The sequence below is a fragment of the Mesoplodon densirostris genome, chromosome 20 (genome assembly GCF_025265405.1).
Source record: "Mesoplodon densirostris isolate mMesDen1 chromosome 20, mMesDen1 primary haplotype, whole genome shotgun sequence".
In the NCBI taxonomy this organism is placed as follows: Eukaryota; Metazoa; Chordata; class Mammalia; order Artiodactyla; family Ziphiidae; genus Mesoplodon; species Mesoplodon densirostris.
In genome coordinates, this window is record NC_082680.1 from 13,676,934 (window position 1) to 13,702,699 (window position 25,766).

Consider the following 25,766-nt stretch of genomic DNA (forward strand, 5'->3'; position numbering starts at 1 on the left):
TCATAACTGCTACATAAACAACTATTGGAGGGCTACAATCTGGAAAGGAAGATGAAATGATTCAACCTTTAAATAAACAGGCTTTTAGAAGCTGACCGAGTGCTTATTCTATTTGATCAGTTTGTGGCTGCAATCTGGAAAACAGTGGGAAGAAATTATCAGGCCACACAAAGTGACCACCTACGCACAGAGATCAAGCAGTGGACCATCATGGAAATAGTTACTCAAACGGGTTCTTTCTGCTTCCTGTCAAATAAGAAATGGACATGCCCGTTTGTAGTAATCCCTCTAAAGGGGGGATAAAAATTTGGCACATAAAATAATGAGGGTCCCTTCCTGATGCCCTTCCACTGACCTGGCTGGCCAGTTAGTGGACAGATGTGAGTCCACAGCAGATTGAGGCTGGTGAGTAGAGACGGTGCTTTACAGGGCTCATTGTATTGGATTCCCAATGATGGATCTGACTCCACCTACCAAGGTGGCCATGAGTGGCATAAATGAGACACACTAAGGAATTTTTGGTGTGTATTGATGATCATGCACTGACATAAAATCAAGTAAAACAGGTCACTAAGCATCCATTTTTGCAGCAAAAATAAATCCGTTCTACCCAGAATCCTGGCATTCACAGTGAGGAAGCACGGCAGGAGGGTCGAACTGTGGCTGTAGCTGTTCTGGACCCTACAGCAGTGCCTGGCTGGCTGTGACAGAAGTCTAGGCAAAATGAAAAGCTGTCTAGGGGTTCTTCAGCTCGGGGCTTTGACAAAGTTTCTGCTGCATCTCAGCAGACTCTACAGAGAAGCAGATGATAAATTCTCAGGTGGGACAAGGGAATCCAGATTTTGATGCATGTGGTTTTAAAATAGCAGATTTATATTTTTAGCGTGCCGAACACTTGGCAACAGATTCTCTTGAAGAGGGTAATGACAAGCAACCTCTGAGTACACCAACAACATCCTTCGTCTGATCAGATTCAGATTCACCTAGTTAAATTACCCATAAATGTTCTCATGAAAACAGGGACGAAAGAATAATATGGGTCATATTCTTCCTACAAAGGGAACATGTTTTTGTGGAAAGCTAATACATAGTGGAAACTATCCAGTGGAACAGAGGGGATCAGGATGGGTATTAGGATGAAGCAACATGATAAGACATTGTTGATAACTGAATTGCCAACAGAGGAACGTACGTGTTTCTAAATACATGAGTGATAGATATGGAAGAGGGCTGAAGCACATAGAGCAGAAAGGACTACGCTTTATTAGAAAGGATCCAACTAGAAGAGCTAGTTACTTACTATCTATGTGACATAAAGGATGACCCCCAACGGCAGTACATAGTTTGAGAGTCATGGAGAGCTTGTGAGTATTAACAGAGTCTGCCATGCCAATGGTGATAAAGCTTTTTAGGGCAACCGAAGAAAGGTGAATTTGGAAAGTGCTTACAACTTCTTGTAATTAACTTCTTCTTAGAAAAATAGCTGTTTTTGAGGCAGAAATATTTTTAAATGTGTTGTTTTAGCTGAAGAGCAATGTTTAGCCAAGGAGTATTTAGCAAATGAGCTTTGGTGATGGGTTTAGAAAATATTTCTTCTCTGAGCTTATGCAAAGGCATCTTTTCTCCATTTGTGTGTCCAGAGAACACAGAGCAAATGCATTTCCTCTGAGGTTTATCTAACAGATTGGCATAAAATACACAATTCATGTAAGATTAAATGTCAAGAAGAAAAACTGAAGTATATTTCCAAGCCAAATTTATTAGATGTCTATTCAAGAAAAACACAATGACCTTTGCTTGTAAGAATTCAAAGTCAATTACCTAAAAGCTAGGTATGAATATTTTTCCTTTTAAAATCAGATACAGAGAATAGAAACATTAATTTTTCTTCAATATGACAGGCAACAGATATTGAATTTTTTCTCATAAATGGCATCAAAGGTAATTATTCATTTATCAGCAAAGCTGCATGCAGTTGACCTAATTTCAAACCCAAAGCCTTTAAAATATAAAGCTGGCTGTGAACTTGACAGTAATCAAGGCTACTCAAAGATGTTTCTTTACCTTCTTTCTAATGAAATTCCTCTCTAATGGGTATTTATATACATTTCAGTTTGGCTGCTAAGATGTTTTATATTCATAAACTTTTGCAGAAGTGCTATCTTACAGAATTGCACTGTCAAGGCATAATGATGATTTGTGGGAGATGTAAAGGGTAATCTGTTGAAAGTGTTTTAGCTTAGTTTAAAGGCAGGATAAAGACCAAATTAGGAAATTCCCCTGTTTTCTCAACAACTAAATAGTCCATACAAAAAATGAGCAAACATACGTACAAAATTCTAGAGTCTACATGCATTGTGAAAAGATCAAGCACTGTTCACAGAAGAAATGTCATAAAAAGTTTTGTCTATAAGGTGCTCAAGATCCAAATATGAATAGTTCTTATGCAAAGTCATAAGAAATACAAAGCTAGTTCTCGGGGTACGTGTAATTCAGGCACTGTTAACCACATTAAATCTTTCAGGTCCCAATATCATCTTCAAGGTTTCTACTTCAGGGCAGAAAATTTAACCTGAATGATTTAACATTGCCTCTAAAAAGTGCCTAATGTATTCTGAGGAAATATTTTACACACACGAGGAAAATCAGGCTCAACATATTCCTGTCCTCAAATGTAGCCAGGATTCTGAGTTCCAGAGAAGAAAAATAATTATCATAGTAAAAATAATTGTACTGATCATAATCCTTACTAAAACCAGCCTTAATACTTGTGATGCTTCTGAAGTACTCTATTTCTATAAAATAATATGTGAGATTCTTTTACATTTCCATAAAATGTACAACATATCTTATGGATTGTCCTCATACAATCTCAAAGGTGTATGTGTACACACAGTGAAATCTTACCTATGAATATTGCTTACAGATGCTTTCAAGTGTCTATGTTAGAATGATTCTTTGCACCTCTCACTAACACTGCTTTTATTTAACTTTTATCAGATAAATAAAACACTAAGAGCTCATTGTTCATGATGCTGATTATTACATTTTAATATAAAATAGCAATGCAACTTTACAACACAATAGTTTTCTGTAATCTAGCTAAACCTCTTATATTCTCCTGATTATTACCAAAGGCTCTTATTCACTTATTGTTTGCACTTCTAAAAAGTACAAAAAAAAAATCCTGCAGAAGACCCCTATTTGAAACTCACATTCAATTCAACAAAATCACACTCATTCGAATTAACTTTCCTACTCTCGCTTTAGATTTTGTAATCACTGTGCATATTACAACATATAAGTGCAGGCAAACAATAGCTGAAGTACAGTTGTCATATCGTGTAAACCAGGACACTAGGCAAACTCGTGAAAGGAAAATATACTGCCAAGCTAAGAAGGTGAGAATGCAAACCCCAGGAAGTAGTAATAAACAATCTTCTGGTTGCCTGAGGGGAGAACATCTTCCAAAGGGGACAAGAGAGCCTCCTTGAGACACTTACTTTTTTGCCTCAACTACTCAACCGTTATTAAGTATAATGATTTTCTTTCTGCTGCCGCATATTGACTTTCCAAAGTTTAGAGCAGACGGCAGGAATATGCACTTTCACACGGAAGCAAATCCTCCAATCTCCCCACTGCAGCGGCAGTTCCATTGCTGGTGGTTTGGTGGCAGATGGAGATGGTGATGGTGGGTGACTTCTATTGGAAACCAGAAGGCATAACAGCAGGAGGCCTGTGGAGATCTTTCAGGCAAGGTTATGCAGATGTGGTGCTGAAATGCAGCATAAATAATGGGGAGAGTGATTCACAGCCTCTTGACATAGTTCCCGGGAAAAGTACCAAAGAATTTGGTTCTTCTTGAGGTTCCTGAAAATAGAAGTGATAAATGAAAGAGGGGTAACAGCCATGAAATGTCACTTCATATATGTGGGCTTGAAAACTCACTAAGAGAGCAAGCCCTCAGGGTTTGGAAAAGAGAGAAAACTCAACTTGAAGAGATAGGAAGACAAAGTAAACAGTTTTATCTGTATTGCCTGATGCCTCTGTTGCCTCTTGAGCTTAAATGCTGTGCTTCCATCACACCGGGCTGAACAGAAAAGCTCAGCCTCTCAGTCTGAGGGGAGGGGCAGTCTTGCTGAGGAGGTGGGCTTTTAAGTACAATGATACTCAAGTCTGATGAGGCTCCATCACCGAGGCTGCTAAACAAGAGTGAGGAGTGGAATAGGAAACGCATCTGGGAAGTGACATTTTCAAATACAATCTTCTCAATTAGGATAAGGCTGGCCATGTGATAAGGTAGGCTGGAAAAGCACCACAGCAAGGCTTGGTTCTGGGAGCAGGACGTCTGTCACAGCTCCTCGGCACAGTGTGATGTGAAGGCTTTATTGGGGATGCCATCACTATCCAGTTTTATTATCTCATACAAGATCATGCTGAACGCCACAGCCTCCATTTACAAATAGCGCTGCCAGGGTCCTTAATAAAATATAGAAAATTTGAACTATTTACCAAGTCGCTAAAGAAAAAAAAGATAGACCACTACTAGCGGGTGGGGGTTCTATCACTGAGCATGTTTCTAATATGAGGAGTAAAACCAAATGCATAAACGGCCATCATTATGGTCGCCTTTGGATTCGAATAACATGATTTCTTTGAAACTGTTTGGAAGAGCTAGTACACTAAATTCTTCCTTATGATTTCCAGCTCACATAGAGCGAACAGGGTCTCTACACTTCCCTTTTGCATTTACCCTCTGGAGCGTACTGTCCTGGTTTGATGACTGATTTTCTTTATCCCTGTGTAGGTAAGCCATTTTACCTTCTTCTAAATGGGAGATTAATATATACAGAGGCAGAGGCTGTGGCTGCTAATGTGGCCTTTGTTCTTATATTTCCCCACCGTTGGCCTGTCTACAGAAAGCCCTTATTCCCTCATCTTTTGTCTCCTCCATCCTCCTATGCCTGTTTCCTCTTTACCTCTTTCCTCTGTAACTTAATATATGATACTCTCATCTACACAATTTTTCTCAGAAAACCTCTAGTTTTCTTTTAAGACAGTAAGAATGGGATTGTTTTTTAAGTGGTAGGAATGGAACTTCTACTTGGACCACACATTAAAGCTAAGTGAATCACTGGTGTTTTAGGGCACCTACAGCAGACCTAGTCATGGGTGAGTTGTTCATTTCATCTTGTTTTCTCAAATTAGATCCTCACTGCTGACCACTAACATTTACCACTCAACAGAGTATTGGTATTTTGCATCTAGGGAGCAGTTTCGTTGTTTTTGTTCTTAGATCTCAGTCTTTCCTGGTTGGTGCTATTTAAAGAAATTTTCTTCTCTCAGTTGAACTGGAAATAAAACCAGCATAAAGTCACGTATACCTGAAGCAGTAAATACTAAACTATATTAAAAATGCAATTGCCTTGGGATTACATAGTGCATATGGATGTGTGAAAGATCAAAGGCATTATGAAATCAAAGAAAGCTTGACTATCACATCCAACTGTGCAAGGGAGCAAACATAAGCAAATTACAGAATGGCCAAATGTGTCTGAAAGGAAATGTACACATACCCACAAACCATCCATCATCACATTTTTCCATCACATCAATGACATCACTTTCTCTGAGCTCCAGCTCATCTTCATTCCTAGGAGTATAGTTATACAGAGCCTGAAACCTTAAACAGGACAAATGGATGTGTTAAACAAAATCTTTATGCCTCTGTGAAACTACAGAAGAGAGTATAATATTTATTTTACTTTTAACATTTCTATTCTTATTAACATATTAATTAGGTAGTATAAGTCTTTGGTAAGCATGTAAGGTAAGTAGAAGTAGTTAGGCTTTCATGGGAATTAGACCACTCTAATAGCATTTCAAAACTCATAATGAGGAAAATTTATGGAAGATTCTAATATCCATAGTTGGATTAAAACATTTATAAATTGGGCCTGCATTTCAATTGTCCAGTCATGGATAACTATCATTCGGACATTAAATGATAGTACAGAATATAAAAGAAGTGATATGTGCATTATTCAGCTATATGAAAACAAGAAGGAATTACAGTTTTAATTAGCCATAATCAGAAGCAAGTAATTGCGGCTTGCAAGTGGAATTTTCAAAAGATTCTAAATTGAGATGCACAAAATGTCTCAGATACAACTTCTAAATCACTGTATGGGAATTACTATAACAGAGAAGTGGGGGTTTTTTGGGGTTTTTTTTTGTTTTTACCAGGAGGAATTCTTTAAAGCAGTTTAGTTTCATAGTTTGAATCAGTGTAAGTGGTGATCTCAAACAGTAGGTTAGGGACATACGTTCCTTTTTAAATGGGTCTCAGAGAAATTGTGTTCAATGTAAAAACTCTGAAAATAATCATATAAAAAAGAATTACTGATAGAATGCTGCCACTTTCTCTGTCTGAATTCTTTGAGAACACATATTTTGTTGACATTGATCAGTAGCAAACTCAGACATTGAACTTTTGGTAATAAAATAGCATGCATATTCATATGGACTGGCATTTTGGAAAGACACAAGTTCTAGCAGCTCGGGGTCAGGAAGCATTTGATATGCAGTGAACATGAAAACTTCATATTACCACTAAAATATTACCAGTATGTGAGGGGGATTTTTTTTTAACAGTTAGTGAATTTGTTTCTGCCGTTCTTCATAACAGTTAATGTAATTCTGCCAGTGTAAGAAAATAAGAACCACATTTCAGGGCACTGTGAATTTTTTCAAGCCAACTTTAAAAGGTTGATAATATTGGTTACTGCTCAGGAACAAGAATGATTTATTTTAATTACTTCATTCAGTCAGAAAATCATACTTTGGTAGAACAAAACTATTCTGTCATGTCACCTGAACTCAAACATCATGTGATAAACTGGGGCCTCGGCTGCATTGGCTTCTTGCCCTGTCCTTGAACTTTTTCACATTGGATAAAGTTGGATTGGGGGAGGGTGTATTGGGGGAAGAGCTGATAAGATGTGGTGCCTAACAGCCTCTCCTAGAAAACATTATCTTCCCTGGCCTGAGAGCAAAGCCTGAAATTCCAACATTAGAGATATCTTCCCCTGTTAATATTTTGTCCTCCTAGTAAACCGTTTTAACCACTTGAGCTTTTGAGGTCTTCTATGGAAAAAGGATTCTGCTTATGGGGAAGGACAAAGAAAGGTAGCCTGAATCCCAGAGCCGTGGCGAAACAGACAGGAAGGTCTTGAATACCGACGTTCCTTAATTTGGATGTTTGCATGGGCCAACCCTGGTTGGAGCAAATTATTCTGCTGTTTGATTTGAGGATGCTCACGTGAAGGAATGGTATCTCTTGTCTATCCCTGGAGAAAGTTAATTTCACCATAGTTCCTTTTACGATCTCACATTTGAGGGAGATAGGCATTCCTGGGCTGTTAATTGCATGGATATACATTGCATCTCTCACTTTGGGAAACACTGATTCTCTGAGCTCTTCAGGCTTCAGCCTTCACCCAGGCACATCTCCAGCCACTTACAGAGACAGGCCTATTTAAGGCCACAAACCCCAGCTGCTTGAAGAATCTCAAGGTCCCAAGAGATTAAAAAAAAAAAAAAAATTGGCACGAACTCCTTCAATTTGATATGATGAAAGCCACTGTGCTTATCAGAGTTTACTTACCATTCTGGTTTAATTAGACCACCAAAAAAAAAAAAAAAAAATTGGAAGTTTCATGGAAACATAAACAAACCTTCCGGAAATCCTCCTGCCTCTGCTGGCTTTCAAAATCAGTATTGCACGACAGGAAATGCAGTCGAATTACAATAAAAAAATGCTGTTTTGAAAGATGTGTTGGTGAGATGAATGATGGTGGTGGGGTCAGGATGCCTCAAAAAGAAATCTGTCTTTTAAATAGGAAATGCTCAGCCAAACTTGAAGCTCTCTCTGTAACTTGCAACTTCTTCTATAACATATTTTATCGTACTTCTGAATTGCAGTGACATTATAACATTATGTTCCTATTTTCACTCAAAACCTGTTTCTTAAATGAAAGAGATTAAGTGATACCCATATAATTGGCATTGTGATCAAATAGAAATTTAATAAAGAATGTTTTATAATGTCCAAAGCAGGACACTGAAAATGTGCCTTTTTCCACCTGTGAGCTCATAAACACGAGGAAGCATTAACTTCATGACATGAAACAGTGTGACATCACCTACATCTTGATTCATAAATTCATTAAAAGCTGCTGATATAATGTGTTGATAATGCAGTAAACCTAAGCAGCCTTGGGATTTATTTTTTGTGACGTGATCCCTTCATCATTTGTGTAAATAAGGAAACAAAACAAACCTTTAGAGTTACAAGTTATATTTAACATTTTTCCAATTAAATGAAATTTTAAATTATTTGTACCTCCAAGCTATTTTTTTCATAGTCTTTTCCTTAACAAATAAAACCTTTCTGGCTGTACTTCGTGAGGGCCAGTCTCAGGTTAGAGGTGGTTTCTGAGGAGCGTGCTTTTAGCCGAGCACCAGGTCTGTGAGGAGTGAGGTCACCAGGCCACACCCCAGGCCCCCCTGGTTTGCTCTGCTGCAGGGGAGCGGAGCTTGGACAGTGGGCAGGAGGCACACTGTGTGTGTGCTCAAGCCAGCCTGACATGGTTTAGTCCTGTAAGTGTTCCTTCCCAGGGTCTGGCTCTGCACTCAGAATAGGCAACGGCCAACAGGAAGTGGATAATCTCTGAATATCTCTCATGGACAAAATGGAGCAGAAAGAGAACCTAAAAGACAATGTGTGACACCTTCAGATTGATTTGACTTAGAAAGGAGAGGGGATTTGAAAGAAAGTGTGAAAAGGCATTTTCCTGGTCCTCTGGGTGGTGAACATCGTGTAACTGAATGACAGTGCATGTTTTAATACTGCCATTTCCAAAAGAATGGAACTTCGGAATTATGCTACTAACTTATCACTGTAGGTCTACTTTGACATTCTCCTGCTCTTCAAATATGTGTAAAAACAACGTGAGAACATTTTCAGTGTATCTTTAAGGCTGTAGTTACTAGAATCTACGTGGTGAGTAGAACAGAGCGGGAGACAGATTCATGAGTCTTAGGAATCACTGCAGCATTGGAAGGTTTTTTTCTTAGTGCATAAATCAAAGTGTTCTCCACAAAATCACGGATTTTTTTTTTCTTAAATTAGCTTCTGTTCTCTGTTGTGAAAGATGGAGACTATGGCAATTTCTCTTAATCTGGGAGATGTCATCTCATGTTAGTTACTCTGATCTCTTTCACTTGCAAAGTTGTACCATCCTCGCTTATGGTACATCAGTGGTCCATTTTGTGGGTCAAGGTTAGTCTCGAATTTAGAAGATAAGAAGAATACTTACGGTTCCCCCCCACCTTGAATGTTTTCATGAGTAAACACAGGACGCTGTGGCTGAAATGAAATGATTTTCAATGTAATCAATGTTTAAACTGGTACTAATTAAAAGATAATTTGGATAATGGCATGGCACTTTTCTTGACATTTAATATTTCCTGTTGTAAAAAACCAAGAGGAAGGAAAAAAAACCAAATAAAGGGTTTCTGCTGGATTAATAATTAAAATATTTTGAAAGGTGCTTTAAATTAAATCAAAATAACCAAGGTTCAATTGTTTTGAACATATCTGCAATCTTGTCTGCTCAAGCTTTAAGGAAGAGTCAGGGTTTAGTCCCATTGATTTTTCAAAGGCCAGGAACATGGCAAGAACATAGACACCAAATCACTAGACTGGGAAGTCTGGACACCTTCATACAACCTTATTCTTCAGCGTTTTCTCAAACAAGCAAAGAATAAACCACATTTAGTCTAACAGCAAAGTATCCACATTCATTCTATTATACTTTTCCTTCACAGACAACATTTTCACATACAGTACAGATAAACATGTCAAGAGGCAGACATGTCATGCTACATTTGAAGTTACACTCTCTGTTCTCAATGTGGAGGAAACACATGCATTTTTAAAAAGAGAAAACAGAGAGTATGAAATAGCATGTAACAAACAATATCCAGGTAACATGTAACATTTTACCTTAGAAGAGACATATTGGTAGAAATTCCCAGTGCACTGAACTCTCAAAAGAGTTTCCTTTCTTTTTAAACTAAGCATCAAGACCAGTATCTGTAATAGATACTTATAATATTGGAAATGACAAGCCTTTGCATCCCATATATCCACATAAATATTGCAATGAATGAAAGTTAACACGTTTCTTGAATATGTAAACTCAATGTAGTTTATACCGACTACCTAAACGTTACCTTTTAAGGGGGAAAAAAAGAATTTCAGTTCATTCATAACACACTTCAAAAGCATTCTCTTCTAAATGATGGCTGCGTGGTAAAATGAGATAAACCAGAGTTTGCATGGTAATTATAAGTGATTCTTTACTGATGACTGCTTTAGTTTTTAGATCCATGTCTTTAGACCTCAGGGCTAATTCCTGGATCCCAGAGTTAGGAATGGATTACTGAGAGCCTGGGAATTCCCCCTGCAGACTGTCCATAGAAACCCCATTGGTCCAAGAACGCAGGGGGACTCTGGGGCTCCTCTGAGTCTTCGAGCCTATAATCTACTCCCTTCCTGCGTTCTTTATCCACTCCCTTCCCATTCAAGCTGTCTGTCTAGCATAGTAGACTAGGTGCTTACTACTAAAACTTTAAGCTTTCAGTTATAGTAATTGGAAATGTTTACGAACAGTATTCTTAGAAATTTCACTCAACAGTCTGTGCATGGAATATATAAGCATAAGATTAAAGAGTGGATAAAAATTATCAGACACATGTATGACTTAAGAGTATAATACTTAGCCTATAAATCAACATAAAATAACTAACAATGTATCTATTATTAGAATTATAACATATACTATTTTAAGAATGATTAAGACTAAACCATTTTCCAGCCATTTTTAAGGTCATTTAATTCAACATATTATTGAAATCAGTTTAAATGTATGAAGAGGTAAAATAAGTCATTCATAAGCCTATATCCTACTACCTTTCTACAAGTTCTCATCCAGTCATATATATATGATATATGTCATATATATCTTATATATATATATATATATATGTTTTATGCAGAAATAAGATGTGTATATATCAATTGCTATTAATTTTTGTAATTATTTCCAGTCTTCTTTTCTCAGTTTTCCTTTTCATTTTAAATCACTGCAGAATATTATTCCCTCACATATATGTCTATATCTTTTTTGGTTGTCTTAACCATTTCTCTCTCTCTTTTGTTTTTGAAGTTCAGATTGATCTCGCCTTTTTCACTATCATAAATAACAATACTATACACATTTTTATACAAAGAGCTATTTTCTTGTTTTGAACTATCTCTTAGGACACATTTCCAGGAGTAAAATTTTGGGCCAAAGATTATGCATTGAAGCCGCACGATATTGAAAATGCTGGTGTTAATTACTCAAACACACTATATTTAAAAATGCAATTTAAAAAAATCTAAAATGCCATGTTTTGAATCACATACCAAGATAGCAACGGTTCTCTCACAAAAACAATCATAGCGCAGTTTACAGTGCACAACAAAGTTATAAATAAGGAAATATTATTTGTTCTTGTCTTAAGAGAGAATGTTTTGTAAAATATATTTTATTGTGCTCTAAAAATGGCATGCCTATTTCCACATATTTAAGCCATTCTAATATTTTTGAGTTGAGTAGAAGTTTCACTTTGATATCACGGCATCCAGTGCTTGGTAAAACTGGCTGGTCTAATTTCATTGCTCCCTTACGTTAAAATGTGACTGCATGGTTGAGAGTCCGCCTGCCGATGCAGGGGGCGCGGGTTCGTGCCCCGGTCTGGGGGGATCCCGCGTGCCGCGGAGCGGCTGGGCCCGTGAGCCATGGCCGCTGCGCCTGCGCGTCCGGAGCCTGTGCTCCACAACGGGAGAGGCCACAACAGTGAGAGGCCCGCATACCACAAAAAAAAAAAAAAAAAAAAAATGTGACTGCAACTTTAAGGATTAGACTGTTCATTAACATAAAACAGCCTACTTATAAAACCCGTATAGCACCTTTCCGTTATTGTGATTGCAATTCCACTGGTTTAATTCCTTTAATTCAACTCATCTCATAAATCATTTAAATGAACCATCTCTGTGGCAATTATGAAAACTGGGCTATTGCCAAAAGTATGTGGCTTCAGGCCTCCCTGGTGGCGCAGTGGTTGAGAGTCCGCCTGCCGATGCAGGGGATACGGGTTCGTGCCCCGATCTGGGAGGATCCCATATGCCGCGGAGCGGCTGGGCCCGTGAGCCATGGCCGCTGGGCCTGCGCGTCCGGAGCCTGTGCTCCGCAACGGGAGAGGCCACAACAGTGAGAGGCCCGCATACCGCAAAAAAAGAAAAAAAAAAAAAAAAAAAGTATGTGGCTTCCTTAATTCTACAGGCCTCTATGTCTTAAGAACTTGTGTTCCAGGGTGTGTCAGCCAGTAACATCCTTGTTTTTACTCATCTTTCTCAACACTTCCTTCATACACTTTAAAAGGATCCACCCCCACTGTTTTTCTTTTTCTGAATCACTGGTTTTCTATACTGTTCACATACTGAGGCCAGGATTTATCACAGCTTTTATTAGCAGAGAAGTTGTATATCTATTATAATGGTGACTTTTAGAACTTTTCTGAGGTTACTTTTGATAGGAATCATCTCCATGTGAATATGGATAACTAGGAGCCAGTTTTGAGGAAAGATGACCAGTTATAGCAACTGAAATAATTTATTTTAAAAGTCTTTTGGGACTTCCCTGGTGGCACAGTGGTTAAGAGTCCACCTGCCAATGCAGGGGACACGGGTTCGAGCCCTGGTCCGGGAAGATCCCACATGCTGTGGAGCAACTAAGCCTGTGCGCCACAACTACTGAGCCCACATGCCACAACTACTGAAGCCCGCGCGCCTAGAGCCCGTGCTCCATAACAAGAGAAGCCACTGCAATGAGAAGCCCGCGCACCGCAACGAAGAGTAGCCCCCGCTCGCTGCAACTAGAGAAAGCCCACGCGCAGCAACGAAGACCCAATGCAGCCAAAAATAAATAAATAAAATAAATAAATTTATATTAAAAAATAGTCTTTGGTCAATAGAGGAATAAGTAGCACAGATACTTATGAGGGCATGTTTGTGTCTTTCCAGTGTTGGCGATGATTAACTATATGACCTTGGATATGCACCTCAGCTTCCTTATCTTTAAAATCAAGGAGGTGGACAAGTTGATGGTTTAGATCTTGTCCCCCTCAGGGAATCCATAAAGGAGTCCACGTTTCTACAGATATATTTCCTCTGATACTCATTCAGTTGTCAGAGAGCTATGACAACTGGCATTGGTTAATTCCCAAGTGTCTCAGTCATGTAAAAACAATTAATTTTAAAACAGTAATTAAACTTCATTTTTCAGATCAGTAAACCAAAACCCAAAGATAATTTCTTAATATCGCAAATAGGCAAGAAGAAGGAACAGAATTACAATTCTGACTCTCACTCTTTATTGCATAAAAGCTTCCTATGATGGAATAGGTAGTGCGGGCTTTTTAAAATCAACACCTTAATTTTTTTCCTTTAGGCAAGTGTTTATGTTCTGTATGGATACCCAAACAAATTGTCGTAGAAGGTTGTCTTTTGCCTTTCCCCCTCCTTATAACTGGGCACCAACCCTGGGGCAAAGACCTGTGAGGTATCTGCACTCTTTTGCCACCTAATGGTGAGTAATGGCAGCAACATGTTAAAAGTTGTTTTGCCTTTGGACAGCTCTCACCAAGTTGCTTCTTCAGCCTGGATTCATTTTGAAAGGATATTTTAAAGACCACAGAGCGATGTGGAATACATATTTATCTGTTTTTCTGACCATGTTCTTCCTATCCCACGTTTTAAGTTCTTGAGAAAGGATCAGTCTTTAGCCACCAGTATTTTTGGTCTGTGTTCATTTGTATTTTCACTATCTGCTCAGGCATTTCTATTACTCATAACTTCTTAGCGGTTTTGTGATAAATATAGAAGATACATTAGTGACATTCAAGAAGCTCATATGAGCTGTGAGTTTAAAAAGATGATTTTGAAGTTAGCAGATTACAGTCACTGTGCTGGAAATTTTAAGCGAGAATTATGTCATATTTATATTTCCTTAATGAGTCTTAAGAGCACAATAAAAATTAGAAAACCCAATGAAACATGCTGTTTTTATAGAATCCTAAATATTTAGCTTTTTCCCTGGCAATGCAACAATCTTTTTTTTCTTTTAGTGTAGCTATTTTTTAGTGTTGTCAAAAACAGATACAAATGAGACAGGTTTTAAACACATGCTAATTTTCAAAGCCAGAACCAATCACAAGCCACTGCTCATAAGAAAGTTGATTTGAAATATCCTAGAAGCTTAGGTATCAGTAAAATATATACTCTTCTAGCTGAGATAGTAAGGCACAGTCTATCCTAAACCTACCTTCTTATCTGTGCTTCTGCAGAGGCATCTGGAGGATTAACTATATCTAGTATTAGGTAATTCTTAGCTAAGGATTGACCATTTCTTTAAATACTAATGTGGGAAAATCTTTGGAAGAGCTATTAGCAGTTCCAGAGTTCTTTTTTTTTTCCCCAGAAAATGTTAGGTGTGGTACTTGCCAACCAGAATTAGATGAAATTCTCTTAATAACAAACAGTACCATGTTCATGTTTCTAGGTGTATTTTTCTTTCTTACATTATACAATTATTTTAAATATTTAAATTATTTTTTAAATTGTGAAAACACAACTTTGCCTAAATCTAAAGAATATAGAATATTTGTGTTCCACACAAACACATATAATAGAACATGTAAGTACATAATGTAAAAATCTGACAAAGAAAAAAACTTACGGTGACCCAAAGCATACCATCTCATTGACACATGGGAATTTATGGATGGGCCATATTAATTTTGGAAAAAGTTTTCTTTGGTTTTTTTTTTTTTTTTGGCTCTGGAAAGCCCTTCTGTGAGAAACTCTCCCAATCAACATTCCTCATTCTCTATGGCAACACAAATCTCTGCCTCAGAAACAAAATCAGGTCTTATTAGGCAAGGCAAAAAGCACAAAAATGGCCTAAATACAAAGAAGTATCTACATTTCTTAAAAACGGAAAAGGAAATCTGTCATCAAGCCCTTACAAGCTTGCAGAGCCATAATCATGTAATGAAGCATGTAAGATTAAACCAGTGTCCATCAAAATAGAAATGGGAAAGGACCGATTCAGGCAGAGATGAAAATTCTCAAACTCCTCGGCTGCCGTCCTCAGAATTGATGGTACCAATTAGAATCCATTCATTTTCAAGGGCTGTCGATGCCATAGAACTAAGTAGTCAAAGGGAAAGTAATCTGACCTTTAAGTTCAATCAGAGCTGTCAAGAGACTGGGAGCCCCTGGAGTCCAGAGAAACAGAGTTGGCTTGAAAGGGTCATGGAGTGAATGCGGCACATGTCAGCAGAGCAACAAGATATTTTACAACAAGGGCCATGGGTTAAAAGAAATCCAGATAAACTGAACGACACAGAAGCAAGCATCCCTGGAAGGGTGTGAGTTCAGTATATGATTGGCAGCAGCTTTATTCTTTGCACTAGAAATAGTGATGGGAAAGCAGTGATTTACACGAGATGGATGTGGAAGACAACATATACCACACCCTTATTTGTACAGAGGAGAATTGGGGCATGTCTTTGTCGCTTTTGGAAAGCTTACGCACACACATAAAGGGGAAGCTCTTCATCATCAGAAAGGTCATTTCCTTTCAACGGTACCTCCAGCCCTACTTCATTGGCAAAGCACAACAATGACAACTAAGGAAGAGCCAGCCCACTGATGGTGGAGGGGTGGCCAGGGTGCCTGGCTCAAGGTGGGGCGTCTGATCCTACCCTGTGGGAACCGCTGAGCCCTCTGACTGGTGAACTGCAGGATCTCCAGGACATCACTGGGCTACGCGGAGGCTTACCCAAGACAAGTAGATCGCTTTTTAAATCAGCCTGGAAAAGCCGTAAGAAGTTAATTAGTTCTCATCTTCATTACCCAGCCTTCGGAGAAGCTTTCCTGTTTTGTTTTTTTTCCATGCACACACAGCATGCCAAACTCCCGATGAAGAGCAGAGCAGGAAGGGTTAACAGTCTGCAGACAGCTCTTCTGGCGGCGCCGAGTTTTCACAGCACAGGCATCAGTCGCTGCTTTACTAGGGAACTCACAGGCAGAGCAGAGAGAGACTTATAGAGGGAAGTTGGCATAGGGAAGACGTTTGAATGCAGTGTGGATGGCTAAGAACACTTACAAGAAATTTTATGTCTTTAATAGAATGCTTAACAATTGGTTTCAAGATACTCTCACATTTCTCCACAGAAGATATACAGACAGCCAACAAACACATGAAAGGATGCTCAACATCTTTACTCATTAGAGAAATGCAAATCAAAACTACAATGAGATATCATCTCACACCAGTCAGAATGGCCATCATCAAAAAATCTAGAAACAATAAATGCTGGAGAGGGTGTGGAAAAAAGGGAACACTCTTGCACTGCTGGTGGGAATGTGAATTGGTACAGCCACTATGGAGAACAGTATGGAGGTTCCTTAAAAAACTACAAATAGAACTACCATATGACCCAGCAATCCCACTACTGGGCATATACCCTGAGAAAACCATAATTCAAAAAGAGACATGTACCAAAATGTTCATAGCAGCCCTATTTACAATAGCCCGGAGATGGAAACAACCTAAGTGTCCATCATCGGATGAATGGATAAAGAAGATGTGGCACATATATACAATGGAATATTACTCAGCCATAAAAAGAAATGAAATTGAGCTATTTGTAATGAGGTGGATGGACCTAGAGTCTGTCATACAGAGTGAAGTAAGTCAGAAAGAGAAAGACAAATACTGTATGCTGACACATATATATGGAATTTAAGAAAAAAATGTCATCAAGAACATAGGGGTAAGACAGGAATAAAGACACAGACCTACTAGAGCATGGACTTGAGGATATGGGGAGGGGGAAGGGTAAGCTGTGACAAAGTGAAAGAGCGGCATGGACATATATACACTACCAAACGTAAGGTAGAGAGCTAGTGGGAAGCAGCCGCATAGCACAGGGAGATCAGCTCGGTTCTTTGTGACCGCCTGGAGGGGTGGGATAGGGAGGGTGGGAGGGAGACGCAAAAGGGAGGGGATATGTGAACATATGTATATGTATAACTGATTAAATTTGTAAAATAAAAAAAAATAATAAAATAAAAAAAAAAAAAAAAAAAAAGATACTCTCAGATCTGACCTGTTTTCTTTGTGTTTATTTGAATAGATGCAAGGTAAGAGCCAGGGAAATTTTGCTTCATATCCATCAAATTTCATAGACAGTGTCAATCATTTGTCACAGGTAAATTTTCTAATAAAACACATACAAAGAAAATATGGGGAATTCCCTGGCGGTCCAGTGGTTAGGACTCTGCACTTTCACTGCCGAGGGCCCAGGTTCAGACCCTGGTTGGGGAACCAAGATCCCACAAGCCTTGCAGCATGGCCAAAAAAAAGGCTTTTCTGGGGGAAATTGTGAAATATATATAATTAAATACAGAATATTGTTCTAACTCCAAACACCTTGTGACTATTTTGGTGTTCTTTCAAAGTAAGATTTTTAATAGGACAGTGAGTAAACTAACCTTTCTTGTGTGTATGTTTTATTTTCTGTCCATTCATGGACAAGACCTAGCAATGTACTGTCTGGTATATGATTTGGCTTATGGGAACTTTAGCAGGACTAAAGGACTTTTAACTAAAAGCATGTGCTTTTCTCAACTCTCATTTAGGAAAAAGTTCATAATAATTAGTAATGATTGACCTCATATCTTCAGTCTCTGGGGATGGAATGCATCAGGCATTTTTTTTTAAGGCTTGTGGCAGAGAATGCTTCATGTTCTCCAATATCCATTCTCTTCTTTGTCATCCCAGTAACAGAATCCCAAATGTTAGGTAGGCATACGGCCATTCTGAATAAGGTCTATTTTCCCAACTTCCTTGTATCTAGATGTACTTATGTGGTAAGTTCTGACAGATGGTATATGTGCAGTTTCTGGAAAATGCCCTTCAAGGAAGAAGACATAAGCTTCCCTCCCCTTTTTTCCTTCCTGCTGGCTGGAATGAGAAAGGGACTGCTGGAGCTGCTGCAGCCACTTTGGACCATGCAGTGGAAGCTTTTCATTGAGCATGGTGATGTGCCAAAATAAAATGGAATCTCCTGGGATCCCTGATGACTGTATAGCCACATACCAACCCTGGATGCCCTACATTTTTGCATAAGAAATATATATTTCTACTTTGTTTAAGCTCTGATTATTTTGAGTCTTCTGGCACTGCAGCTGCCCCAATCTTGACTAATACAAGGGTTCTATAAACATCAAGACTCATAGAGAAAAAAAAGTAGCTGTTGGAATGATGTGGATAAACAACTGGAAAGATCATTTGAACATATTAGGAAGAATCAGGGCTTAATTTCCTGTTGGAAACTGTGCTCAAGGGGATTACCTTCCAGTGGGATGGCTTTAGGGTGAGGAGACTTCCTTTTGGGACCATAATAACTGAGTTTCTTGGAAGAAACCCAAGAAAGAGTCTTTCTCTCTGTTCACAAAGCGCTTCCACTGCAGCTTGAGTCCACATTGCTGCAAGACTCTTTTATAGAATATTCTTAGATGGAATTGGAAGCTCAGCTTACAGCAAAGCTGAGGATTATAATAATTTGTATTATGAAAAACCAATATTTAAAAGATGCTCAAAGACTAGAGAAAATATTGGATTCTGATTTATATATCAAACTCATAATTTATATGTACATTTCAGTCTTCCATCATCTATAAAGTTGTGGTAACTTTTACTTCCATGGAAGATTTTGGATTGCATATGACAGACTTACATTATCTCAGAAAATACTTTAAAAGAACAAAATTGCATTAAATTAACATGAGTTAAGTAAAACAATGGCTGATAGGGGTTGATAACATTGTAATGATTTCATGCATACTATACTATGCCTATTAAAACATTATTAAAATTTTATTTTCTCTTTGCTTTTAGTGCTAGGTTACTTTCCTTCTTTGTAATGAGCAAAATTTCTAACATTCTTGAAATGAGAGAAATAGGAAGCCTTCTTAAAGGATTCACATCAGTTTGTTACTGTGTCAGATGTGGATTAAACTATAATAATGCCTAAAATTTGTAGTTGATTCAATTTGTATGTATACTTACAAGCATAACTTCAGTCAACTTATATTCTTTCTGTGGGTAAAAAATAGGTTTATAAGGTTTTCAGAAAAAGTGGGGGATTAAAATTAACATTTGCTCTCAAATATGAGATAAAAAAGAGAAAAAAACCTCATTTTTCTGGAGTTAGTTTTTTGATGTAGTTATTAAAGTATTCTTTTAAAACATGGTTACTGTGAATATCTCCATTCTCTCATACCATTCTGTGAACAACTGAAACATACAGAATGTATGAGATGAGCTTGGTTCTTGCAGGAGAATAAACCTGTTTAAATTCTGGTTTTGTCCTTGACACTACAGTGATGTGTTCCATCTCTCTACATTAGAGAAGGCCGATTCTCAAGTTACTTGCCCACTTATTGACTGAGCATAAAGGCTGAAGAACAAGTTAGGGAAAGGCAAGGAATAAATATTTTGGCCTTAAAAAGAGAACCACAGAGAGAGAAAAAAAAGGCAAATTCTTAGTCTCAGACATTATCTAAAGAATTATTATTATTTAAAATTTTCCTAATTATTTCCTGCCAGCTAAGATAAAAACCTCAAAGGGCAAAATGCCTTTAAAATATACTACATTTTTTTCAAAGATTCCTTTTCTACGTAAGATAAAATTCACGTAGATGGACTATTTTGGTGGATAGATTTGGTGATGGGGGTTTGGAAGATTGCATAAATGGCATTTCTCAGGTGTTGGTGCTTCCTAGTTCAAAAACATGACTGTACCAGAGCCTTCGTTTTGTTTTGTTTTTTTACTTATCTGCAGAGGCTCTCATTTCAAGTTGAGAAGATTGAGTGTGAGGTTGAGTCGTTATTTGAAGTCCTTTTGTCTAAAGGAAAAGGTTTCAGGATCATTCTGGACATAGAAGTAAAACTTTTCTGAGATGGATTGATTTCATGCTGTGGCGGTCATTGAATCTCTTTCCAAGGCCAGTCATTAACTTTGTTAAAAATCTTTTATTGGGCTTGCCTGGTGGCGCAGTGGTTGAGAGTCCGCCTGCCGATGCAGGGGACACGGGTTTGTGCCCCGGTCCGGGAGGATCCCACATGCCGCGGAGCGGCTGGGCCTGTGAGCCATGGCCGCTGAGCCTGCGCGTCCGGAGCCTGTGCTCCGCAACGGGAGAGGCCACAGCAGTGAGAGGGCCGCGTACCGCAAAAAAAGAAAAAAAAAAAGAAAAAAAAAATCTTTTATCATGGTATCCTAAGAGGGAGTTAAACACCAGCAGAGCTACCAGCCAGCCAACGAGTCTCAGAGATGGATGCTTTGTTAACTGCTACAAAAGAAGCCTCCTTTCCACATCCTCATTAATTTACTTCAATTTTGTGGAAGAACAAGGCTCAAGACAGTGCCAGAGATCATCCACCCCTTAGGCTCTGCTGAACCTGCTGATTAGTTGGGGAACTTGGGAGGCAATGAGCCCACTGAGAAGTGACAGAGGGTGACAGGCACAAAGCTGACACCTTTGAATGGGATGGTTCTCCTGCTGACCGTCAACTTAAAAAAAAAATCCAATAATCACTTTTTATTCTTGTATGAAGTTGAGTTTGTTTTTCTCCTCAATCTAAGTGTAGCTGCTATGCAAATATATCTTTCAAATTTTTGGACAGAGGCCATGCTAATGATGTTAAAAGTTAGCAACCAATATCGAATGACTTTTTAGATCTTGTAAGATGGCACGAATCTAAAGACGTACATCTAATTAATTAAGTTCATTGAAAGACATGCAATAAACCACACTCAAGATGCAGTTACCTTTAATTTGGGTGAGCTTATCTCCTGTTGATAAGAGTATTTAGGGAGGAGTGGAGGTGAGTAGGGCTGGGTAGGCTGAGGAAGTGTGTGGACCAGGTCAGAGACAGTGGCCAAGGAGGAATGAAAGGGAAGGGAGGAAAGCAGACAGCTGGGAAAGGATGCAGATGTTCGATCTCCCGAAGAAAATGAAGATGGCTTAAATATTGAGGAAAGACAAGATGCAATTATGCTTGTGTCCAGCATGAGGTTACATGCTTTTCAGAGAGTACCCGCCGCACCTAAATAATTTTAAAGTTACTAAATACCCTGGAGCGTGTGACGTTTATGACAAATTCTTGCTTTGAAAGCACTGACTTTTTCGTCTGCATTTGATTCAAAATTCCCAATGGGTATGATCAGTTTCACTTTTTTCTGATATGAGCGGTTGGAGATAAGAACCCCCATAATCTACAATTGAATAATGTAATTTGTGGGATGGGTCCTTCTAAACATTGAGGAAGAAAGTGTAAAACCCTGCAATGACTCTTTGTAACTTGCTTGTGAAGTAGATCACAATTTATAGTCAGTTTGCTGCAAAGCTAGGGAAGTTACGACCCCTGTCTGTGCGTGTGCATGCATGGTGGGAACTGGCTGTGAAACTCACCCCCTGAGCACCACGCTGTGGGTGCTGCCTGCAGCCGGCAGTAGCAGTTCCTGGGAACCAAGCCACATGTCTAATCACATCTTAAACTTGATTAAATTGAAGGGGAAATTAGTTATTTAAGTAATTGACTTAGAAATCTGTTTGACTTACTGCAATGAATGAATGATCTCTATTACTAAGCAGTGTGTTTATTTTATACAAATGCAGACATGGCTATGTTCTTTGTCCAGATGACATTTTCTCACCTGGTTAGGGGACAGCCAAGACTCAGGGTTTTGTGGGTGTCCGGTGGCCTAATGGGCACTCACCATTATTTAATCCCAAGAATATCCCATATAGACCAAATGCCTCTACGTTTGTTATTGGTAAGATCTTAATTGGAAATTATGGGGTTTTTAAATTGATTTTCATTAAAAAAAATTTCTAAATAGAGGAGCCATGGGGGAAAGGGACTTGCTTAGTGGCATAATATGAATCATTAATTTTGTTCCATAATTTCAATATTTGCCAGTAATCATATTTGCTTTTTAATTCACAGATTAAATATTTGAGAACCTTGGTTCTTTGTTTGTAAGGTGAATATGTAGGACTCAACTCTTAGGTCGTCACCAACTTAAAGCAATTACCTCTTCAGAAAGAGTTGAAAGGGAACTGCAGTATATTTTTCTTTTTTGTTTTGTTTTCTTTCTCTTTCTCTTTCTTTCTTCCCTTCTTTTTCAAACTGCTACTGCTACAAAGATATGGTGTATAGTTTTCTCACCCTGGAGGTGAACTAATCTCTCTGTGTAGGAACTTCCTCATCCTGAAAGTGGGAATAATAATATAACCCACCCTACTGAGCTTTGAAAAGTAAAGATGTAGCATTCTTAGAAAGCTGTCTGACACTCAGTAAGAGCTCAACTATTAGCTATTATTATGAATATTAAAATTAGAAAGACTTTAAATTACAAAAATGTTTAAATATGGATTTATAGTAATAAATAAATAATGGAATAATATCACATCTTTACATCATCTTGTTAAAATTTGGTGTATTTCTATCCATCCCTCCACCCCTACCTCATATAGTGCTGTGCTTCTTGCATGGAAACCTTCTAAGACAGTGTCAAAATTGATGTTTATTAATATGGTTAACTGTACTAGCTAACCGTAGTAAGACTGGTTAGTTCTTCAGGAATTAGGCAAAATTAGAGTACCTCTTCACTGGTTTTTGCTGCATCGCTGTCTTCCTTGGGGCTCCTAGGGTCTGTGGGGATTGCTATTGGAAATTTTAAGCGGTCAGCTTCCCTCTCCTCTTCCTCCTCCTCTATGTGCAGGAGTGGTGTCACCTCTGTGCCATCATGGCCACACCACAAGGCATCTGGTTCTTGAGATTCTGGCCCTCTTCGGATACCTGCCATGACCCCCTCATAGATTTCCTCATCTTCTTCTCCAATGACGGGGAGGGTTTGGGGCAAGGGACCCACACTAGCGTGTGCAGAGGTCACGAACTTATCACCTAGGACCTCAGGTACTTTTTCAGGGCCTGCAGAGCCCTTTCTCATTGTTGTCAGATCTGCAAACTGGTTTTGAGGTGTCTTTCTGGAATCCTGAAGCGGCGCTGCCTCAGGGGGCTGGGCTGCAGCTGAGGTCACACCCAAGCCGGGGAGAGGTAGCAGCGAGGAGGGTGGCTTGGCAGGTGCAGATGCTGTCGGCAATGGGAGGACAACAGAGGGGTCCTCCTTAATTTCAAGGGTGATCTCCTCTGGGGTATTTGGTTTGGCTTGGTCAGCAGGTAAAACTAAAGCACCAAGCTTCTCTAATTCATCCAAGAAGTTGTCCAGAAAAGGAGGTAGTGTTGGGGCCAAAGGCTTTGCCAGTGGACACTTGGCTGTCAGGGACAGCCACCCCGGGGTGATTCCCTGGAGAGCTCCTTTATCTGGGCCACATGAAGCTTTGTGCAAGGGAGGGGGGACTGGTTCGCTGGAAGCCAACTTAGAAACGAGCAGGATATATGAAGTTAAAAAAAAACATGAAAATAATAATAATGCATTAAAACACAGAGACAGAGAGATGCAGAAAGGTATGATGGTGAATATAAAAAATATTTTATGCTATGGTCTAGATTTGCTTATAGTTTTTGAATTTAAATACATAAAATAATTAGTATGTTAATTAAAGATTTATCTGAATACTTTATACTAGTATTTGGAAAAGGTCTATTAAATGTCAAACGACAAGATAAAGCTGTCATAGAGATTATAAGAATAGACAGCAAAATCTTTAGAGATTTAATTTAATAGACTACTTCTTTCAAAGCAGGTTTCCAGATATTGATTTAATATAAATGACTCTGAAATAATGTTAATGTAGAATGAAAACCAATAATGAAACCTTTTTTATTCCCAGAATCTGTTTAGTGTTCTTTTTTCCTGTGCCAAATCTTTTGAACCTTCATCATTTTCTCACTTGGGTTTGTGAGGTGATTATAACACATGGCATAAAATATTTTTACATCATTGTATGTTAACACATTTCTAAATGAATAAGTTCTGAGAGATATTCTTTAAGAACAGAAACCCATGATCAAAACGAGACTGAACTTACATAACTACTATTTCAAAGTTTTAAAAAATCCAAAGTAAATGTTGACAAAGAAAGGGAGCATATGATGTGAACAGGAATAAACTTCTGCTAGGGCTTCCATTCTCATTTTCAAAAGCTGGATATTTTATATAATCTAGTGGAGGTCTAATTTATGAAGCTTAATCTCCTGAAGTAAAAAAATACTTCTGTATATCTTAATATTATCGCTATATTTTGGATACATTGAACAAAACAGAATTTTTAATGTAAATTCATTAAAAGTTATTCTAGAAGTGTTGCCTAGAAACATTCTAATACATTTATATATTGTTTTTGGACTAGGAAGAATGCTATATGCTACACATATGAAGGCCTTGAGAGAGGCTGGTGGAAGACATTTTACTTTGGTTCTTTCCAGGTCGATGATTTGGGTTTGGAAAGAAAAAATCTTCAAGAAAGATTGCACTTGCTGGTTGACTGTTTAGGCTGATACGTCACTGGTGCGCTCAGCACTCTTGGTCCTTGGGCCTTAGTATGGATCAGTGCACAGTGCACTCTCCACTTAACTTTTGACTTCTGTCCTATGATAGGAATGGGGCTTTAATAGAATTTATTTAGAGTTTTTAAAAACAGAGATGTGATGCCGTGTCACCATGGGGTGGGATAAATGAGATTAAATGTCACAAAACACTTGTGAGCATCCTTACAGAAGATTCAAGACTAAAGGCTACATAGCACCTTTAGTGCTAGGAACATTATGTGGCTGAGGAGGAAAGGTCTTTAAATTCCATTATCGTCATGGCTACTGCTATCCCATTACTACCTGCTGCTACTGCTACTCCAGCTCCATGACCGCCACAGTCACGAATATACATGTTAATGGGTTCAAAGTGCTTAGCCTTACCGTGGACTTGCTTCTACTGAAAGTTAATTTAAGTATCCTGAGATACCTATGTCACAAAAATATACCTATAATACAAACATCATATAATTATCTTGTCTTCCAAAAGCATTAGAATTGGATTCTGCTATATTAAAGGCAGAAATATCAGAAATAATATCAACTTACATTTGAGTCCCTCCTAAAATAAAGATAGTATGTCAAGAAATGTGATTTGAGTATGTCCAAGAGTGATTCATAAATCACAATGAATTCCCTCCTCTATTTATAAATATCAGTCAGAAAATAGGATATTTAACGTTTAGTATATTTTGGGTATCATGGTTTTAAAGTACATTACAGTTATTTTTCTGAAAATGATTCAGTTCAAAAACTACTGAGAAGTTCCCTTCATTTAGCCAATGACATCATAGTATACATTACCAGTTGATAAAACCATTAAATATTTTTCAAAATTTATGAACGTAAGCTTTTCAACGTATTTTTCCCCAGCAGTGAGAATAAAACACGAATTAGTTATTAGTGAAATTTGTACATTTCTCGATTTATAAAATGTAAAATCTGGTATTCTAAGAGAAAACT

General features: G+C 38.3%; 1 protein-coding gene across 9 annotated transcripts in view; it reads right to left on the bottom strand.

Annotated features, from left to right (window-relative positions):
* Positions 1 to 1,905: 1,905 nt before the first annotated feature.
* SORBS2 (sorbin and SH3 domain containing 2) overlaps positions 1,906 to 25,766 on the bottom strand; it is a 173,760-nt gene continuing 149,899 nt past the window's right edge. For 8 of the 9 annotated variants that reach the window (XM_060085826.1, XM_060085825.1, XM_060085819.1 and 5 more), the window contains 3 exons: positions 9,381 to 9,430; positions 5,577 to 5,683; positions 1,906 to 3,870 (listed from right to left, as the gene is read on the bottom strand). In XM_060085826.1, coding sequence (XP_059941809.1) covers positions 3,809 to 3,870; positions 5,577 to 5,683; positions 9,381 to 9,430 — 219 coding nt within the window. In that variant the 3' untranslated portion in view covers positions 1,906 to 3,808. Of the gene's footprint in view, positions 3,871 to 5,576; positions 5,684 to 9,380; positions 9,431 to 22,914; positions 23,692 to 25,766 lie in introns of all 9 variants that reach the window. The other variant, XM_060085823.1, reaches the window with a different exon arrangement.